The sequence below is a fragment of the Xyrauchen texanus genome, chromosome 15 (assembly GCF_025860055.1).
Source record: "Xyrauchen texanus isolate HMW12.3.18 chromosome 15, RBS_HiC_50CHRs, whole genome shotgun sequence".
NCBI classification, from domain to species: Eukaryota; Metazoa; Chordata; class Actinopteri; order Cypriniformes; family Catostomidae; genus Xyrauchen; species Xyrauchen texanus.
In genome coordinates this window covers 38,695,185-38,714,419 of record NC_068290.1, presented here as the reverse complement: position 1 = coordinate 38,714,419, position 19,235 = coordinate 38,695,185, and the positions used below count along the sequence as shown (strand labels likewise).

General features: G+C 37.9%; 1 protein-coding gene across 1 annotated transcript in view; it reads left to right on the top strand.

The window, feature by feature from the left end:
* The window catches only part of themis2 (thymocyte selection associated family member 2), a 34,096-nt gene extending 15,014 nt beyond the window's left edge, over positions 1 to 19,082 (top strand). The window contains 7 exon segments of the mRNA XM_052143419.1: positions 400 to 536; positions 8,873 to 9,013; positions 10,246 to 10,671; positions 16,008 to 16,751; positions 16,754 to 17,187; positions 18,007 to 18,115; positions 18,745 to 19,082. Coding sequence (XP_051999379.1) covers positions 440 to 536; positions 8,873 to 9,013; positions 10,246 to 10,671; positions 16,008 to 16,751; positions 16,754 to 17,187; positions 18,007 to 18,115; positions 18,745 to 18,836 — 2,043 coding nt within the window. The 5' untranslated portion in view covers positions 400 to 439 and the 3' untranslated portion in view covers positions 18,837 to 19,082.
* The last annotated feature ends 153 nt before the right edge of the window (positions 19,083 to 19,235 follow it).

Here is a 19,235-nt window from a genome sequence, read left to right as displayed (position 1 = left end):
AACTGATTGGCTGAAAGGCAGAGGATGTTGGTAAATGGGCGTCAGACTTCCGATAGTGGTGAAGGATTTGCTCGTGTATATTAATGAGAATAGGGGCCGTTCACACAGGACACGTTGTGCAGCGAGTTATGACAGAGAGCGTTAACTCCCATACAATTTTCTTTGTATGAATGTAAATTATGATATGACTGTTTCGCTCCCAGATCCATCTGATTTGTTGATTTAAAAAAAGAATGTCCATAAAAATAACAATAACAACTCTAAATAGAGAAAGTCTAAACTATGCATTTTCAGTAAGTAAATGAAAAAAAAAAAAAAAAAAAAGAGAGACTTTCGTGTGGTGTTTGTGTCTTCTGGGCGTCACGGCTGAGACTTCCTCTTTGATATATGTGTGCACAGACGATCAGTTCAGTGTTTGTTCTCCGATGACAGCTGAAAGATGGGGGAGCTGCAGTCCTTGCGAGTCTTCATCAACGGTTTGGATCAAAAGTCTTTACCCCGTATACTACAGGTCTGCTCTGGGGTCTATTTTCAAGGTAGGATTACATACTATCTTTCTGGTCTATATGTCACTTTCAATGTAAAACATATATTTAAAGTCACAAAATAATAGGCAAGATCCTGTTCTTCACTCAAATGTTTAATCAACAACTAGTTTGCTCATTCATTTCAGCAAATCAAATTTCGTTTGCATAGTAATTGTTATTTGTTCGAAATGTATGTTCCATGTGCCTTTTAATCATCACCTTTTGTAAAGTTTAAAATGAGAACCTTTAACCCCTTAAGTTTTGGTTCCCACATTGAAAAAAACTAGATTTACTTAATTTAACTTAACTTAATTTGCTTAATTTACTAGAAGTAAATTTTAATGGCATAAATGTAAGTAAAATCTTCTTAACTTCACAACATAATATTGATTAAAGTGATTGAGTAAACATAACTTAAACATTTCAGTTAAAACAGTAATTTACAAATATGATGTACTTAAATGTAGTTACATTTAAATTAATATTTTATTAGAACAATTTGAATTTTGAACTTTCCTTAAACACGTTTATAATCCTGCATGTATATAAAATACAGAAGTCTTCCACAGATAGAGAAGATTATTGCATGCTATGTAGTCTTATAGTCTTATCTAATTATAGACTACACCACCTTCCATTGCTGGCAATAGTAACGAAGTACAGAGCTGCGCACACTAAATTATTTTTTTAAACTAGGGATATTATTTGGTTGCCATGAACATAAACAATAATCATAAGCTTCAAAGTGAAATAAAAAGGTTAGGCAATATTAGCAAATATTTGTCCAGGGTGGGAACTGTTTCTTCTTCCACTCATCTTAACATAAAAAATGAGAAAACATAAAAAATTTAAAACACAAGCAGACAAGCTTGTGACAAGACAACAAAACGATCAGTGCTTTGTAGAGGTAATGAGAGAAAATCTGAGAAACAGCTTCTGGAGTAAATTCAAAAACAACATAGGTGACATTCCTTTAATGTGTTTGTGGCTAATTGTTGTTAATAAATAATGAAATAGATTAGTTAACCATGGTTTTACTGAAGTAATATTGTAGTAACCATGATTTTCTTTTCAAACCATGGTTTTACTACAGTAATATTATGTGGTAACTATGGTTTAACTAAATATTATGGTTAGTAACTATAGTGATGCCGTGGTTAATTTATGTAAGGGTAAGCAAAACAGAAGTCTCATCATTTTCTGTTTAGGCTCACAAATGTAAAACAAATCAATAAATAAAACAATAAAAATAATGACGAGTTATGACTATGATATTTTAAAGTATCTATTTTATCCCAAGAAATAATATTAAAAAAAAGAATCTGTTTACTCTAAGTATCATTTTGGCTTTGACGCTATTGGACTTAAAATGTTTGGTGTAATATCAAATAGGAAGTAAATAATATTGACCATAATTCTTTATTCTTGACTATTAATAGTTGAAACAGTATCTCATCTAACTCAAAGGAACACTAATCTCACCCAGGGTAACTAAAAAACAAACCCATATCATAACATAAAACAACATAATTAACATTAAAATGAACTTAAAACATAACTATAACCCAATAACATTTAAATGTTAATTAATAACACCCCCAAACACCCCCCAAAACCTCCACATATACCTGTACCTCATTAATTATGCAATGATAACAGCCAATAGCAAGTCCTCAAGCATTAACAACAACAGACATTGAAGTATGTTCCTGGTAAGAACTATAATTCGATGTCTGACGTCTGATCGATCCATCTAACCAGTGATTTACAAAAGTGTTATATGTACAGGGTCCCCAAACAAAAGTAATGTGACATTATCTATTTAGGACTTTGATGCATTTGATCATTTTTAGTTCATCATCAGATTAAAAAGTCATATATTCAACCTGATACTTTAATGTTAAGTATGTTTTTTGAGCTATTAAAAGGACTGTGGGTTCTGTCAGATGCCAAACAAAACGTGAGTTATAAGATCCTTATTTTATTTCAGCTTCTATGTGGTTTAAGCTGTGCACTTATAAGAAGGGTGGCCAGGCACCCTGTTTTTCCCCTCTCCCCTCTCTCTATTGCCTATGCGGCTTTCTCAGTCATGTGAGCATTCTAATGAAAGGTAGCAAATGATACGGATTGTAAAACCAATAAAATCACACCGTGTTATTTGAAGAACTTGATTGGATTAAACTATCCAATCACAATCGGCTATCAATAGATGTCCAGTTAGTGAACTGATTGAAGAGTCAGTTTGAAAGAGCACACGGATTAAATAGTGGCTGTCAATGTCAAGGAAGCGTGCATGTACATTTAATGAGGATCTTCAAAAAGAGTTTACATTTCTAAAAATGAGTCACTAACAGAGCCTAGAAAGTGATGTGTGAAATTTGAGGAGCTTGCTTTTCTATCGCCCACTGACATCGTGCAGCATGTTCATGCAAAACAATATGTTGATGCTGCTTAAAGTGTGCCACACCAAGTGTTAGCGATTTTTTTTGTGAAACAAATTTTAGAATCTGACATAGTGCACGCAAGTAAAGGACTTTTTGCTTATCATTCTGTTGTGCTGGCCATAGCTTTCGAACTGCAAAATTGATCAAGATGATCCGAAACGTTGTTCTGTCCACCAAATCCGAAGCTGTCATATGCACCATACTCGCTTCAGTGCACTGGACTATCTGAAATGACTGCAGCATGGCAACGCACATTTCCTCTCTCTTGGTCCAGCTCTTGAAAGGATACTACACATATTCATGGTATTCATGCATACTTTCTTTCTCAAGAAAAATGTCCAAAGATTCTAAGAGACATTTTCAGCGATCCTTGCACTAAACTTTGGAATTGCTTCGCACTCAAGCAAACAGCCACTTTTAACGGTGCACTGGAGATAGTAGAGCGAGACCACATATCAGCCACAGGCTTTGCACGTTCATGACCTGAGAAGTCTTGCAGGCCAGGCTGGAAGATTCATTCATACCCTCTGACATTAAAAACAGTTGGATGCCCTGGTTGAAGCTGGTGACATGCAAGTGGATGATTTCTTTTGTGCAGTGAGAAACTTTTTATTCTGCATTGGTGGATTACCTCCAAAATTGGATCCACTCATTGGAGAACACTGAAAAACTTGAAAGACATTCAGAGCAAAAAAGCTGGAAAAGCTGATTTCTCATGATTGAATAGGCTAAATTAGCAAAATGTAGATATATTTAAAATCAGTTAAAGGGATATTTCACCCAAAAATGAAAATTCTCTGACTCACCCTCATGCCATCCCAGATGTGTATGACTTACTTTCTTCTGCAGAACACAAACTAAGAATTTAGAGGAATATCTCAGCTCTGTAGGTTCATACAATGCAAGTGAATGGTGATCAGACCTTTGTAGCTCCAAAAATCACATAAAGGAATCATAAAAGTAATCCATAAGACTCCAGTGGTTGAATCTATATTTTCAGAAGCATTATGATATGTGGGTGAGAAACAGATCAATATTTAAGTTTTTTACACTAAATATCCACTTTCACTTTAACATCTAAAAGCCACATGTTTTGCCAGTTTAGTTTCACTTTCACATCTGAAAGTGAATGTTATTGTGGAGATTTAGGCTGCGTTCAACTTTAAACATCCACTCATGACATCTGTTGTAGGGCTCCCTGTTCTTCTATTCTAATATTTTCTATTTGCAGAAGGAATGTTTGGGAGTATAAAATGTATATTTCCTATTGACACAGTAAAGCTGAAGATATAAATAACCATCTTAAGACAAATGCTTTTGTGAAACATCTTGTGCAAGACTTTTGCACAGTACTGTATGTTAAGTACTTGTATACTTAGATAACAGGTACATAAAGGTACTATAAAAATAGTTTTATGCATGAAGCTTTTATGAAATCTTAAAGTAATTACGAGACTACTTGGAATATTTGTACTTTTAAAAACTATTTGTCACATCGCAGAACCATTTAAAATAAACTAGTGAAGGCGAGAATAATATAAAATATGAACTCATAAGATATGCAAAGGAAATAAGATAAACATTTTCCCTTAAATGCACATTATAACCTGAATCTTGATGTTGATAACATTAAAAGTCCATGGACATGTTATCATCTAACCATTGTACACTAAAAACTTTGGCTGAATTGATTCAATTGTGTACAATGTTTCCACATATTTGAAAAGAGTTTTCTTAACTTAAAATAACTATGTAATCTCAACACAAACACTTTGTGTAGAAAGAACCTAGTTGAATTGGGTAAACCCAATATAATTAGACATGTCAATGTTACTCAAATAAATCTCTTATTTCTTTATTTACTAACTAGTAGGGTTTGGCCCAATCCAACTGTTTCAGTCCCGATACCGAACCGATACCTGGGCTTTGGGTATTGGGCGATACAATCCAAAACCAGTGTTAAAGTGTCAGTCGAAATCGAGTCGCTGGTGTGTGATCTGTGGAAGTGTTTTTCTTGTAGCATTGCACTGTAAGCTGTACAACTCGTGTCCAACCAGTGTACTGTTAAACTTAAGTGACAACGGCCACACATTGGAGCTCCAGATATCTGTGGTGAAGCACATAATAGCTGGTACATCTTTTAATGCTTCTGATAAGCGTTCGCACACTTTCTTGTAGAGTTCAGATGGAGCAGTCTCAGAAAAATGACGGCAAACTGTACTGTGTTTCCAAGTGTTCAATCAGCTGACGGAACCCCTCCTTTTCAATAACTGTTAGGGGTTGGTCATCCAGAACAATGAATTTGAAAACCTTTTCTGTTATTTTTGTTGCTTTCACACTATCACTGAGAAGTTTCCTGCTTCTTTGTAATGCACCCGACAAGTTATCTGATTCTTCAAAGTGTCTGCTTTTTTGTTTGGCTGAATTCGTCATGTTCTTTAGCATGATGCTTCTGGAGGTGCTTGATTAAGTTGGTTTTGTTATATTTTGCAGTGTTACTGCCACATCTCGTAACATTGGCATTGCAGATATTGTAAGTAGCCACAGAACTTGTTGTTGTAGCAAGTGTGAAATATCTCCAAACTGCAGACCCTCTGTAGTTAGCTCCCTCCATGCTATGTTAGCTAGCTCTCCTTCTAGCAAAATGTATGGGTCTACCAGTGCACTGCTGATGCATGACATTGTACGCGCACGTTCTTGCATATGTGCGTGTACTCTCACCTGCCTCCCAAAGGATCACATGAGGAAGGCATGCTAGGGCCGCTAGGTCAAGCAGGATGAAATTAAGGTGGACCTTGTGCAGGCTCACGGCCCACGAGCCACTCAATCTCCATATAATGCGTCTACGACGATACAGTATGTGCTTCACAAGACCTCATCACATATGGTGGTTCTCATGCTGGGAATGATGTTGTTAGTTCTTTCGCTGCATCTGGAGAGTGGTCTATGGAGGACGTTGCTGTCCTTTCAAGTGCGGTCAAAGAGCTCAGTCTTGAGTGGTCTCCTCCAGAAGAACCTGAAAAATCTTGCCTTGATGAATAATGAGATTCATCCTCTGCCACCCAGATTGAAGAGCTCTTTCCCACTGCAAAATCCATACATTATGCATAACAGCTTCCCAATGATGAGTGGCACATTATAACATACAATGAACAAACCAAATTGCCCTCTGTCCCATTATGCTGACTGGGTGCTAAAAATGATTGAATATGGTTATCCGATCCAATTTGCATGTGGGCTGCCCCATTTCAATGATGTTCTGTCTTCCACGGTTCCGTCCGAAGACTTGCCAGTGTTATGAGCCTAAATAAACTTTGTTTCAGATTAATTAATAAGCCTGCTGTCCCGCTGTGTGAATATGTGTCAGACTTGGTGTTTAAAAAGATCAAGCATGGTCATACTATTCAGTTTGTACACCAGTCACCTTGCTTCACCAGTGTTTTGCAATCTAATGGTCCGACCACAGGATGTGCCGGTGTTGCATACAGAGATTCACATTCTACTTGCAAAAACTGTGACAGAGACTGTCCCAGACTGTGACACACACACTGCGGGATGTACAGCTGTTATTTCCTTGTTCTGGAGAAGGACGGTGTGCTTCGGCCCATTCTAAGTCTAAGATAATTCTAATTCTATTACTAGCCAAACAGAGGCACTTCTGAGCAAACACAGAGACTTGCTGCTTTGCCATATGGAAAATCCGTTCTAATGTCAAATGGGCATAAAGCATACTTTTCCCCAGCTAGTAAATCTCCTTTTTAGGAGTCTTGACTCTGTGAGCAAATGTACGCACTTCACAAACGTACGCATACAGACCATTCTTCGGTGTTTGTCTCAGTTCAAACTGGAAAAACATTTCAGTTTCAGAGGATGCTGGGTTTTATGGCAGCAGCATCCATCATCATTTTACTTAAGTAAAAGTACAGAATTACTTATTTTAAAAGTACTTAATTTTCAAAAGCAAATTTCCTTTTTTTATGTCAACGCATTGTTTTATTATTGTTGCATTGTTGTATGTAATACTTACAAAACTTATGCCTCTGAAGCAAACTACTGAATACACTGACTAGCTTGTAGTATCTGTGGAACAAAGAGCTTTTAGAATGTTACAAAACTTATAGAAATTAAACTACTGAATTGACAAAAAAGACATCTTCATTTTTTTTTATTTAACACTCCTACCCACCCCCACAAAAGCAGCACGGTAGTGTTCTCACACAGTTCTGGCAGTGTGCACACATTGATCCACATTTAAATCTAGCGGACAGTGAAATTGTTGTAAATACAAACATGACCACACACCTTGACTGTAAGTCCAGGACTAGAAAAGACTTTATGAAGCTGTTTCATACCTATACATGATAACTGCTCTCTCTAGCTCAGCGCCAACACCAATGCAGATTTGAATGTTCCGGTACGATTTTTGTCAAAGGTTTAATGGACAGGCAAATCGTTATCATTTAGGAAAGAGATTGTGCGAGTGTTTGAGTCGAGATCGCGATCTATTTATGATTTAATCGTGCAGCTCTACACATAACTTTAGTAATTATGCATGGTAACAACAAAACTATAAAAGTTACAAGGTACTAAATATTAACTATTTAAATATAAAATATTTAACTATTAAGCTCATTTACATTTGAATTCATGCTTATGCATGCTAACTGACGTCATTGTCGAACCTTTCCTATGCGTTAGTTGTGTATCCACAAGGTTATGGCAACTTGGCGGGAAAATCCATAAAACCTTATTTGACTGACCATACTTCATACTGATACTTAAGCTCTAAAGCACAGATAATTTCAAGCTTTCACAAGAAATTAAAAGTTTACATACCTCAATATGCTTATGCAGGTTGGACGACAAGTTTTTGAAGGCTGTGATATGGTTTGTTTTAGGCAAAAAAAAGCAAACATTTAAAACAAAATGAAACATTATCAGAAAACTGGAACCTAATTTTTAAGTATGGCCATGGGTGCGCGCACTGCGCCGAGGAACTGCCGTCTTCCATTTTGCCAACTGATCAGTGTTCAAAAAATGCTGGGAAATCATTGAACTTTACAACACATGACCCTACAAGAGTGATAATTCATAGGCTGACTCGCACCTGCAAATCTCGTTTTAGAGAAGAAGAAAAAATCATCCACTGATTTTCAAAGCTGCTACATAGTAACGACTTTCTACTCGAGCACCTTGATGGAAATGTATTGGAGTGAAAAGTAAGATATTTACCTTTCAAATGTAGTTGTAAGTTAAAGTCACAAGTTTCCCGAAAAAATAATACACAAGTAAAGTACAGATACTCAAAAAGTGTACTTAAGTACAGTACTCAAGTAAATGTATTTTTTTACTGTCCACCTCTGCATACTGTTTGGTCTGTTACACATGAGACCTCTCCAGTACTGGCTCAAGCGGTGACACTGGTGAACAAGACATTGTGTAAGCTGGCCACACTACGGATTCATGTTTTTTTGAGGTGCGAGCAATGCGCTCTTTGTCCCTCAGTTAGAAATTTCTGTTTGCGTGCCTGCTTTTATACTGGACAGCTTCATGCCTAAAAGGGTGGGGCTTAAACCCCATTGCCAATCCTGGCATTATTGTAGAATGTTTTTATCTAGGTTGTGTAGAAGGACACTTCTCATAGCGTCATATTAGTGACACATGTCTCGTTCCCTTCATCTCTGAACCGAGGTTAAATACGTAACAAGACGATTTCAAGGTTGGAGCCACACTCAAATGTATGAATTCCCTACTGAATTCCCTACTGTTTGACTTTGCTTACTCTTTTGACTATTGGAGTGGGTTAGTTTGGGCTTAGATACACTGTAAATATTTATTCTGATAAGAAATGAACCCAACTGGTTTAACAAATGATGTGCATGTTTTCATTATTATTTTCAGGGTCAGTATATGAGCTTTCAGGGAGTGAAGTGTGTTTATCTACTGGAGACCTGATGAAGATCATTAGTTTGGAGCTTCTGTCTGTGTCTTGTGAGGAGATTGACACCGGAACATCATTTGAATTGCCTATTGAGTATTCAGGTGAGTCACTAAACAGTGTGAATACATCAATGTTCACAAAAATGCTATTATACAACAGGGCTGTTTATTTTGGGGAGAAATGGCCTTGTGAAAGATGTTTTTGTATTCAATATACAGTATTTTTACATTATTTTGTAACTGTTCAAATGGTTAAAGGGCTAGTTCACTTAATTATTTACTTACCATCATGTCGTTACAAACCCAAATGCTGCTATTTTCAACACGCAAAACGAATAAAGATTTAAAGAATCTTCAATAGAATCTTTAATATATTGTTGGTTGTTACTGCCACTGGGCCAAGCCCTATTTTACTTCCCTACCTTCATTATCCCTTACCAAATTCATAATCCTGCCAAATTTTTTTAGAGCTTGACAGATCATGTGGTCAATAAGAAATGGAAAATAGCTATGTGAAGATTCTTCAAATTTCTACCTTTGTGTTCCAGTGTAAAAATAACAGCATATGGGTTTGAAACAACATGGTGCCATAAATTAGAATTTTTCTATTTAAAGAAATCTTTAAATGTCCATGTATATCTTTGAAAATTATAAGCAGTTTAATATCATTTAGTGCATCTATGTATTCTGTCTCATTAATTTGTCCATTTTAAAGGAATATTCCGGGTTCAATACACGTTAAGCTCAATCGACAGCATTTGAAGTATAATGTTGAATACCACAAAGTATTTTCGACTCGTCCCTCATTTATTTAAAAATTGGCACTTACAATGGAAGTGAATGGGCCGATAATTGCTGAAAAACACAAGTGTAGTCACAAGATGTAAACATTATACGTGCTAACATGTTTTTAGTGTGATGAAAATCTCTGTTCTACATAGTGTTAGTTTAGTGTTTATAAAATCGCTTTTAGGGTTTAATTGAATTGCGTTGCCATACCAACGATGTTGTAATATTGTATATAACTTTACACTGACTATAAATGTATGCTTTAAAGAAAAACTTTACAGCTTAGTAATTAATTTTATCACACTAAAACCTTGTTAGCACACGTAATGTTTACATCTTGTGGCTATATTTTTCAAACAGTGTTTATTTTAGCAGTTATGGACTAGCCTCATTCACTTGCGAGTTGACGAGTTGATATTTATTTTGGTAATCAATTATGCAAAAAAAAACTGTGTTTTTTTTTTATATTATTATTTGAATAAAGAGATTTGTGTAGCTGAAAAAAAGGATGGAAGCATTTAACAAGTATGTGACTTTGTCAATAGGTCAGTTTCAACTCATCGCTGAGGATCTGCCATACAACACAATAAAGGAACTTGTGTGTTTGTGTCCTGTTGATGTGGATACCTGTGGCTCCTTCACCTTCGTTAGCAGAAATGATCTGACTGTAGACAATTTCACGCTACCTGCTGGAAATCAGTTGACCCTGCGGTCAGTGGAGCTTGATGAAGATGGGGCAAGATATGCACGGTGTCGGCTGGTTGGGAAAAACATGGCCTCTGTAGAGATCCTCCTACCCCTATCACTCAAGGGGGAGTTTTATGAGTGTGAAGATGATCGTGGTTATTCTCTGCAGGAAATCACATCATCTGCCAGGCTGAGCGGCTGTCGCTTCCGCAGTAGAAATGTGAAAAACAATGGGAGCCCATTAGTTTTTAGCCCAGTTTATGAAATTCAAGCCATTATGCATAGTGAGTACAACAGTGTATTTTACTTTCTATATCTTTATCAGGCACGGGGTACGCAGTGCTACGTTAAGATCCATTGAACTCAAAGTTCCTGCTTAAAAAAGTGCAATAAAGCGTCACTTGAAGTTGGACTTCCAACTTGGAAACTTGTTAGGACATCCACTCCGATTATGGTGAGATGCAGGTGACAGAGCTCTACAGGAAATATCACGATTCCCGAAGAGCATGCGAGTCCACACATAAGCCAAAAGTGTCATAGAAGCAACACAAAATCGTGTGGAGTTTCAGCAATTGCATTTTCATCTCACATTTGCTTTTTATATTTTGTATTATTATTTAACACTCGATAGAGCATTAACCTTAAAAACCTCATCTGTTATTCATCTCACATTTGCTTTTTATGACAGTATTGGTTAGTATTAGGTTTAGGGAGGTAGGCTTTTTATGTGATTTAAAACTCAATAGAGAATTCAAAAACCTAATCAGTTTGAAAGAACATTTCAAATGCTTTTAGTGCCACTTATTGATCATTTTACCTCGAAACCGGCGCATTGCGTATCATGAACCACAAATATAATTTTGCAAATGTCTAGCCACAGTCACATAATATCCCATACCTAATTTCACGAGTTCTGATAATCCAATTAATTTCCTACATTACATAATAGAAAAGTTGACAACAATTCTTTGCAGAGATCTGTGTAAAACACAGTAAATTATCCTCTCTGTTGAAAATTATGTTTCTGCTTAGCAATGTTAGCACTGCATCATCTATCCTTCATGAATTGTTTGTTGATTAAATACAAATTTCTATAAGTGGCATTTCAAACCTTAATTATGAAGGTATCCTATACTAATCGTACTAAAATGTACCTGTGTTTAAAAACACTTACACCAGTAATACATGAATTTCCTTTAATTTCATAACATTTTAATTCTACTTCCTTAAATTCAAATTCTGCATCCTCTCTTCAAATTAAGGAATTTAATTACAATTTAAAAGGCAATCTCAATACTTCAACTCTATTGTTGGGGAAAAATACCCCATAATGACAAAGGAAGTTTGTTTGAAATCTTTGCAAATTTATTAAAAATAAAAAGCACAAAAAAAAAAAAAAAAATCACATGCACTAAGTATTCAGAGCCTTTGCCATGACACTCAAAATTGAGCTCAGGTGCATCCTGTTACCCCTGATCATCCTTGAGATGTTTCTACAACTTGATTGGACTCCACCTGTGGTAAATTCAGTTGATTGGACATGATTTGGAAAGGCACACGTCTGTCTATATAAGGTCCCATAGTTAACAGTGCATGTCAGAGCACAAACCAAGCCATGAAGTCCAAGGAATTGTCTGTAGACCTCCGAGACAGGATTGTATCAAGGCACAGATCTGGGGAAGGGTACAGAAAAATATCTGCAGCATTGAAGGTCCCAATGAGCACAGTGGCCTCCTTCAATTGTAAATGGAAGTTTGGAACAATCAGGACTCTTCCTAGAGCTGGCAGTCTGGCCAAACTGAGCGATTGGAGGAGAAGGGCCTTAGTCATGGAGGTGACCAAGAACCGATGGTCACTCTGACAGAGCTCCAGCATTTCTCTGTGGAGAGAGGAGAACCTTCCAGAAGAACAACCATCTCTGCAGCACTCCAACAATCAGGCCTGTATGGTAGAGTGGCCAGATGGAAGCCACTCCTCAGTAAAAGGCACATGACAGCCCACCTGGAGTTTGCCAAAAGGCACCTGAAGGACTCTCAGACCATGAGAAACAAAATTCTCTGATCTGATGAAACAAAGATTGAACTCTTTAACCTGAATGGCAAGTGTCATGTCTGGAGGAAACCAGGCAACACAACACCTGGCCAATACCATCCCTACAGTGAAGCATGGTGGTGGCAGCATCATACTGTGGGGATGTTTTTCAGTGGCAGGAACTGGAAGACTAGTCAGGCTCGAGGGAAAGATGAATGCAGCAATGTACAGAGACATCCTCGATGAAAACCTGCTCCAGAGCGCTCTGGACCTCAGATTGGGCGAAGGTTCATCTCGCAACAGGACAACGACCCTAAGCACATGGCCAAGATAACAAAGCTCTATCTACGGGACAACTCTGTGTCCTTGAGTGGCCCAGACTTTAACCTGATTGAACATCTCTGGAGGGATCTGAAAATGGCCGTGCACCGACACTCCCCATCCAACCTGACGGAGCTTGAGAGGTCCTGCAAAGAAGAATGGGAGAAACTGCCCAAAAATAGGTGTGCCAAACTTGTAGCATCATACACAAAAATGACTTGAGGCTGTAATTGGTGCCAAAGGTGCTTCAACAAAGTATTGAGCAAATGCTGTGAAAACTTATGTCCATGTGATTTGTTTTTTTTTTTTCATTTTTTAATAATTATTTAAGAGGAAAATAATTAATTTAATCAATTTTGGAATAAGGCTGTAACATAACAAAATGTGGAAAAAGTGACACGCTGTGAATACTTTCCGGATGCACTGTATATTTCAAGAGTGGATGCCCATCCCTGAAATTTTCCAAATTTGGGTTTTCAGTCTCTCCCACATTTCTGTTTATCCTTTGTTCTTTCGGGGACTTGGTGACCTACAAAGATGTATTAGGAGGCCTGACGTATTTTGATAAACCTAAAAGTGCAGTGTGGAGTTAAATAGATGTGCTAGGGCAAAGGCGTTTGGTAATTCAGTTATGAAACAATGATTCATGTGGTCATGTAAGGTGGCAGTTACAATGTACCACACTATGATTTAACGGCACTTTATCAGGTGAAAACCACCCTGTACTAAATAGTTTGCTTGTTGTCTTTAAATCTATGAGGTGGCCTCATTCGATGACCCTACATGAGCAATACATGTCACAGCAGCAATAACACATTGTGTAAAGAACAATACAGATGTAATTGCACTGATAAATATCTTTAACAAGTGTGAACGTTGTGAACGTAGCTTTAAGCCCTGTACACACACAGTGACTTTATCGCTTGATGCCGCTAGTCTCTGTACTATGAAGTCGCTAGTGGGCGTTCCTACTGCTGTCACTCTAATGTTATTGGAGTACTGGAGACAGGCCATGTCTTTTGAAAATTGGATCGCAGATGTGGCATTTTCATAGTAAAACTACCATTTCATTCTAATTTAAAAAGGAATCCATTTTCTTGTCCCTAAAAATGCACAACTGCAGGGTGTGTTTTTAAATGAACTGTATGAACAGTGCTTAATGCATAATAACATTAATACGATGAGCAAACTATCACTGTACAAATCAAACTAACTCAGACTGCCCACCATTTCTTTTCCACACATACGTTTTTATTATATACATACACTCACCTAAAGGATTATTAGGAACACCTGTTCAATTTCTCATTAATGCAATTATCTAATCAACCAATCACATGGCAGTTGCTTCAATGCATTTAGGGGTGTGGTCCTGGTCAAGACAATCTCCTGAACTCCAAACTGAATGTCAGAATGGGAAAGAAAGGTGATTTAAGCAATTTTGAGCGTGGCATGGTTGTTGGTGCCAGACGGGCCGGTCTGAGTATTTCACAATCTGCTCAGTTAATGGGATTTTCACGCACAACCATTTCTAGGGTTTACAAAGAATGGTGTGAAAAGGGAAAAACATCCAGTATGTGGCAGTCCTGTGGGTGAAAATGCCTTGTTGATGCTAGAGGTCAGAGGAGAATGGGCCGACTGATTCAAGCTGATAGAAGAGCAACTTTGCCTGAAATAACCACTCGTTACAACCGAGGTATGCAGCAAAGCATTTGTGAAGCCACAACACGCACAACCTTGAGACGGATGGGCTACAACAGCAGAAGACCCCACCGGGTACCACTCATCTTCACTACAAATAGGAAAAAGAGGCTACAATTTGCAAGAGCTCACCAAAATTGGACAGTTGAAGACTGGAAAAATGTTGCCTGGTCTGATGAGTCTCGATTTCTGTTGAGACATTCAGATGGTAGAGTCAGAATTTGGCGTAAACAGAATGAGAACATGGATCCATCATGCCTTGTTACCACTGTGCAGGCTGGTGGTGGTGGTGTAATGGTGTGGGGGATGTTTTCTTGGCACACTTTAGGCCCCTTAGTGCCAATTGGGCATCGTTTAAATGCCATGGCCTACCTGAACATTGTTTCTGACCATGTCCATCCCTTTATGGCCACCATGTACCCGTCCTCTGACTTCCAGCAGGATAATGCACCATGTCACAAAGCTCGAATCATTTCAAATTGGTTTCTTGAACATGACAATGAGTTCACTGTACTAAAATGGCCCCCACAGTCACCAGATCTCAACCCAATAGAGCATCTTTGGGATGTGGTGGAACGGGAGCTTCGTGCCCTGGATGTGCATCCCACAAATCTCCATCAACTGCAAGATGCTTTCCTATCAATATGGGCCAACATTTCTAAAGAATGCTTTCAGCACCTTGTTGAATCAATGCCACGTAGAATTAAGGCAGTTCTGAAGGCGAAAGGGGGTCAAACACAGTATTAGTATGGTGTTCCTAATTACCCTTTAGGTGAGTGTATATGTGGTTACAGACGAATCATATAGAACAGTGAAATCGCTCACAGAAAAATGTAACTTCTCTGTCTTGCTTGCACTCCATATCTCTCAAAGGAGATGGGTGACTTGAGCTCCACTGCCACAGTCTTCACTCCTATTGGATGTCGCTCCCAAAAGTCGCTCCTCATTTGCATCAAGTTAAACTTTTCTCAACTTTGTCGTGTTGCTTGCCACACATGCAAAGACTTCCAGTGACAAAGTGGCTATGTGTGCACTTGCTTGGAAGTAGGAGAAATCAAAATAGGAATGTTCCACATCCAATTTTGAAAGGAATGCAGCACTACCTTCCTTCTAGTCAATACTAGACCTACCTTCCTGTAGAGTTTAGTTCCAACGCTCAAACGCACTTGAAGCAGTTAATCAATGTCTTCAGGATTTGGTAGTAATGCGGCCTTCAAGTGGAGTCAGAAATATATTGAAATATCATATTGTCTGTGTAAAGGTGATGTAAAGAAGCAGGTGTATTTACTTTTCTTTATCCACCAGTACAACAGATAAAGAGGTTATGCCATTGCTCATTTCTTTTAATTTGGCCTTTTCCGTATTTTGTTTCTGACTTCAATGCGTGACATGTTGTAGTAGCGAATGCCTGACTCTTGAGATACATGCTTCCCAGGTGCACTTGAATGCAGCATAAACTCTGCATAAAGGTGGACCTCCCGAAGTAGTATTGAGTAGCCCTGTAATAAGAGCTTGATGCATGTAAATGGTCTTGTAATTAATATTTGGTCATGATTTTCACATTTAGTGAGGAAGGACATAGTCAAGTTCCCCTCCAGCCTGGAAGTGGATGTCCAGGACGTGACAGACCAGTTTCAGGATTTAGTGTTCATCACTCCACTATCATTGTCTGAAGTTGCAAGAAAACCAAAAGAGTTGTTCCCCACTATCGCAGAGATCCTGGACGGCCCAGAGGGTAACCAGTTTTTTAATTGCAGCTGGTTCCAAGAACTGCAAAAAGGCAGGCATCTAGTTTTACATGGTTGGGGTGAAACACCAATGGTATTAGCCTCAACTCCAAAGGGGAGGAAGGGAAAACAGTACTTCCTAATCTCACAGAGATATGGTGGACGAATGAGAAAGAGGGCCAGGGAATTTGGATCCATCTATGAGCTGTACTTGGCATCCTCTCAGTCTCCGGGATTGAAGGTTAGTGTGACGCGGGACTGTGAAGGGGTAGAGGAAGAGGGAATACCTGCCCTCAGTGTTGGCGATCATCTTGAAATTCTGCGGATGGCATCGGTGGACAGATTGAAGGATGAATCTGGAGCTGCTCAGAAAGTAGAAAGTCTCATTTGCAAACAGACTATGGAAGTGGATGACGAGGATGACGAAGATGGTGGCGAAGAACTTGCTCTGCCTCTGTTCATGGAAGGCCACTTTGTGGAAAAGCTTTCAGATAACAAGAAGTACAGTTTAACAGACTTGATGAACAGCTCTTTGCCTTTTGATATCAAAGTGGTGACTCGAGATAAAGAGCTAGAGAAAGATCCCTGATGGGCTTGTCAGCGCTTAAGCTTGAGGAAACTTTCATAGAGACCACGGTGTTGACCAGCCTACCCAATAATCCAGATTGGTGCTTTGAGTTGCCGGTACGCTGGTTACAAATGTCTCTCTGTTTCACCTCTGATCATCTGCCGTGGTCCATTGGTGAGCCCCCCGAACTTCATGTAGAAACAGTCACTGAGGTATCAGAGAACTTCTACTATGAATATCACAAACTCACAAGCAGAGCTGAGGAACCTCCTCCTCGTCCACCGAAGAGAAAGCCATCTGCTTCAAAAGCACCAGAAAAATCTGTACAACCCAAGTCTAGATTTTCTAAAGCATTACCAAACCTAACCAACACAATGACCCAACAACTTAATGATCTCTCGCTGGGCCAAACAAAGGCGAGACGCCCCCCTGCTCCGCCTTCTCCTGACGATGTAAGTAAAACTTGTCTGTCTTCTATTAAATAGAACAAAATACTAATTTCTTGAAATAAAAAAATTATTTGTGGGTATCCTGATTATGAAATAATACAGAAGAGATTACAGGAAATCCACTTTTTCAAATACCCATTATAGTTTATGTTCACTTAAGGCTGGATTACACTACACTACTACTATGTAGCACACACTTTTATGTAAATGGCTACAGATACAAAAATCTGGTCATCACACACTAAAAGACTGATCCGATCACAAACTCACACGGAATCACATGTCCTCCCGTTCTAGGAGCCATATTAAAAATATAAAAATGGCTAGAAATAGCATTTTAGCTTAGCATAAAGCTGACAATTTACACAAGGTTTATTTCTATTTCTTCTGCTCCAAACGTACTTCTCTGTCTGCTTGTATGAATGTAACACATCATAAGAAAGTGTTTCACCGCTGTTCAAATGCACTTTGGATCGCATCATTTACATGTATAAATGTTTTCCATCTGAAACGACTACATATTAAATGTAACAAATGACAATAAAATGGAAAGTAATCTCTTCAGTAATCAAAACACTTTTTGAAAGTAACTGTATTCTAATTACCAATGATTTTAATTGTAACTGTAGTGAAATAGTTACTTATATTTTGTATTTTAAATGCGTAATCCCGTTACATGTAGTCTGTTACTCCCCAACCCTGTCTGTTTATTTCTAAACAGAAAAATCAAGCATTGTCTCCATGTTCCCCCTTTTTTTTTTTTTATATAGCTTTGATTTGTATCTTACAAATGTGTAACTTTTGTCTTCTTGTGAAACTCAGACTCCAGAACAGCCCCCTCCACTTTTGCCTAGAAAAAGCATATCAAGAGCAGAGAGCACCAGTCAGCCTAATATGTATGTGAAAAGACCAACAACGGCACGAATATCAGGTTGGTATCTTTTTTTTTTTTTTCAAATGACAGAAATATCAAGCAACTTTCTCAACATTTAAAGATAAAAAAAATTCTGCTTGAATGATATTTAACATCCAGTACGTTTCATTTTTGGACCAATGATAGCCCAAAATTTGTGAGCTAATGCCGTCTTCACATGCTGTCAGAATGAATGCAAATATGAGTTGCTATCAGACTTGGAAGTTGCACATGAATACCTCCCTCAAGTTTTTATTAAAATTGGGCGCTTTCGAGATAATTTTGATACTCAATTTGTCATGACTCATAAACTTTCAACATGGTGGGTAATAGGACAGTTTCAGAAGCTAATTTTTTTGTAGTTATTTATTTTTCAAAATACAGTTGGCTTGTTGCGGTGTTGGTCAAATGAATGTATTATGTACATATTTGTTACATATTTTATTCATAGACAGAAAAGATCATGTACGGATATGGTCTTCTACAAATTTATGCAAAAATGAACTTGGTAGTTCTCCATTCTCTGACCACAAAAACACTTGAAGTGAGAAGTTGTGCTTCTGACACAAATGTGAAGGCAGCATAAAATATTGACAACTTGCAGCTCTTTTCATCTATTCTTTCCCCTTCCTTCCTCCAAAAAATAGCAAGGAAGCTCTCCGATGATGATGATGACCATGACTATGAGTCAATTGAAGAAACACTTCAAATGACCCATGATAGCATCATGCACTATTAGACCAAGGACAATCTGGACTAACTACACAAAAGAAAGAGTCTGCTGGTTCTCCATGACAAGCAGTGCAGTAGAAATCCCAGATGTCAAAGGAAATGTGGGATACTCCATTGCACCCACACCTAGAAGTTGACATGGCCTGCTGTATGACATGATTTTGCGGATTCTTTTATAGTTATTGTGCAAACACTTTTTTATGATCTCATATTGAGATTTCATGGAACAGTTGATGAAAAACTTCAGTAAAATTATGTCAGTTTTTTTAAACCAGCCAGTCTTTGATGTAAAAAAAAAAAATATTCGTGACATGGACATCAATTAGCCAAATTGCATTAATTTAAATTCTGCTCTTGAATTCTCAGATTTGTTGCAATGCTTAAAAAATTTAACATTAATTGTGAA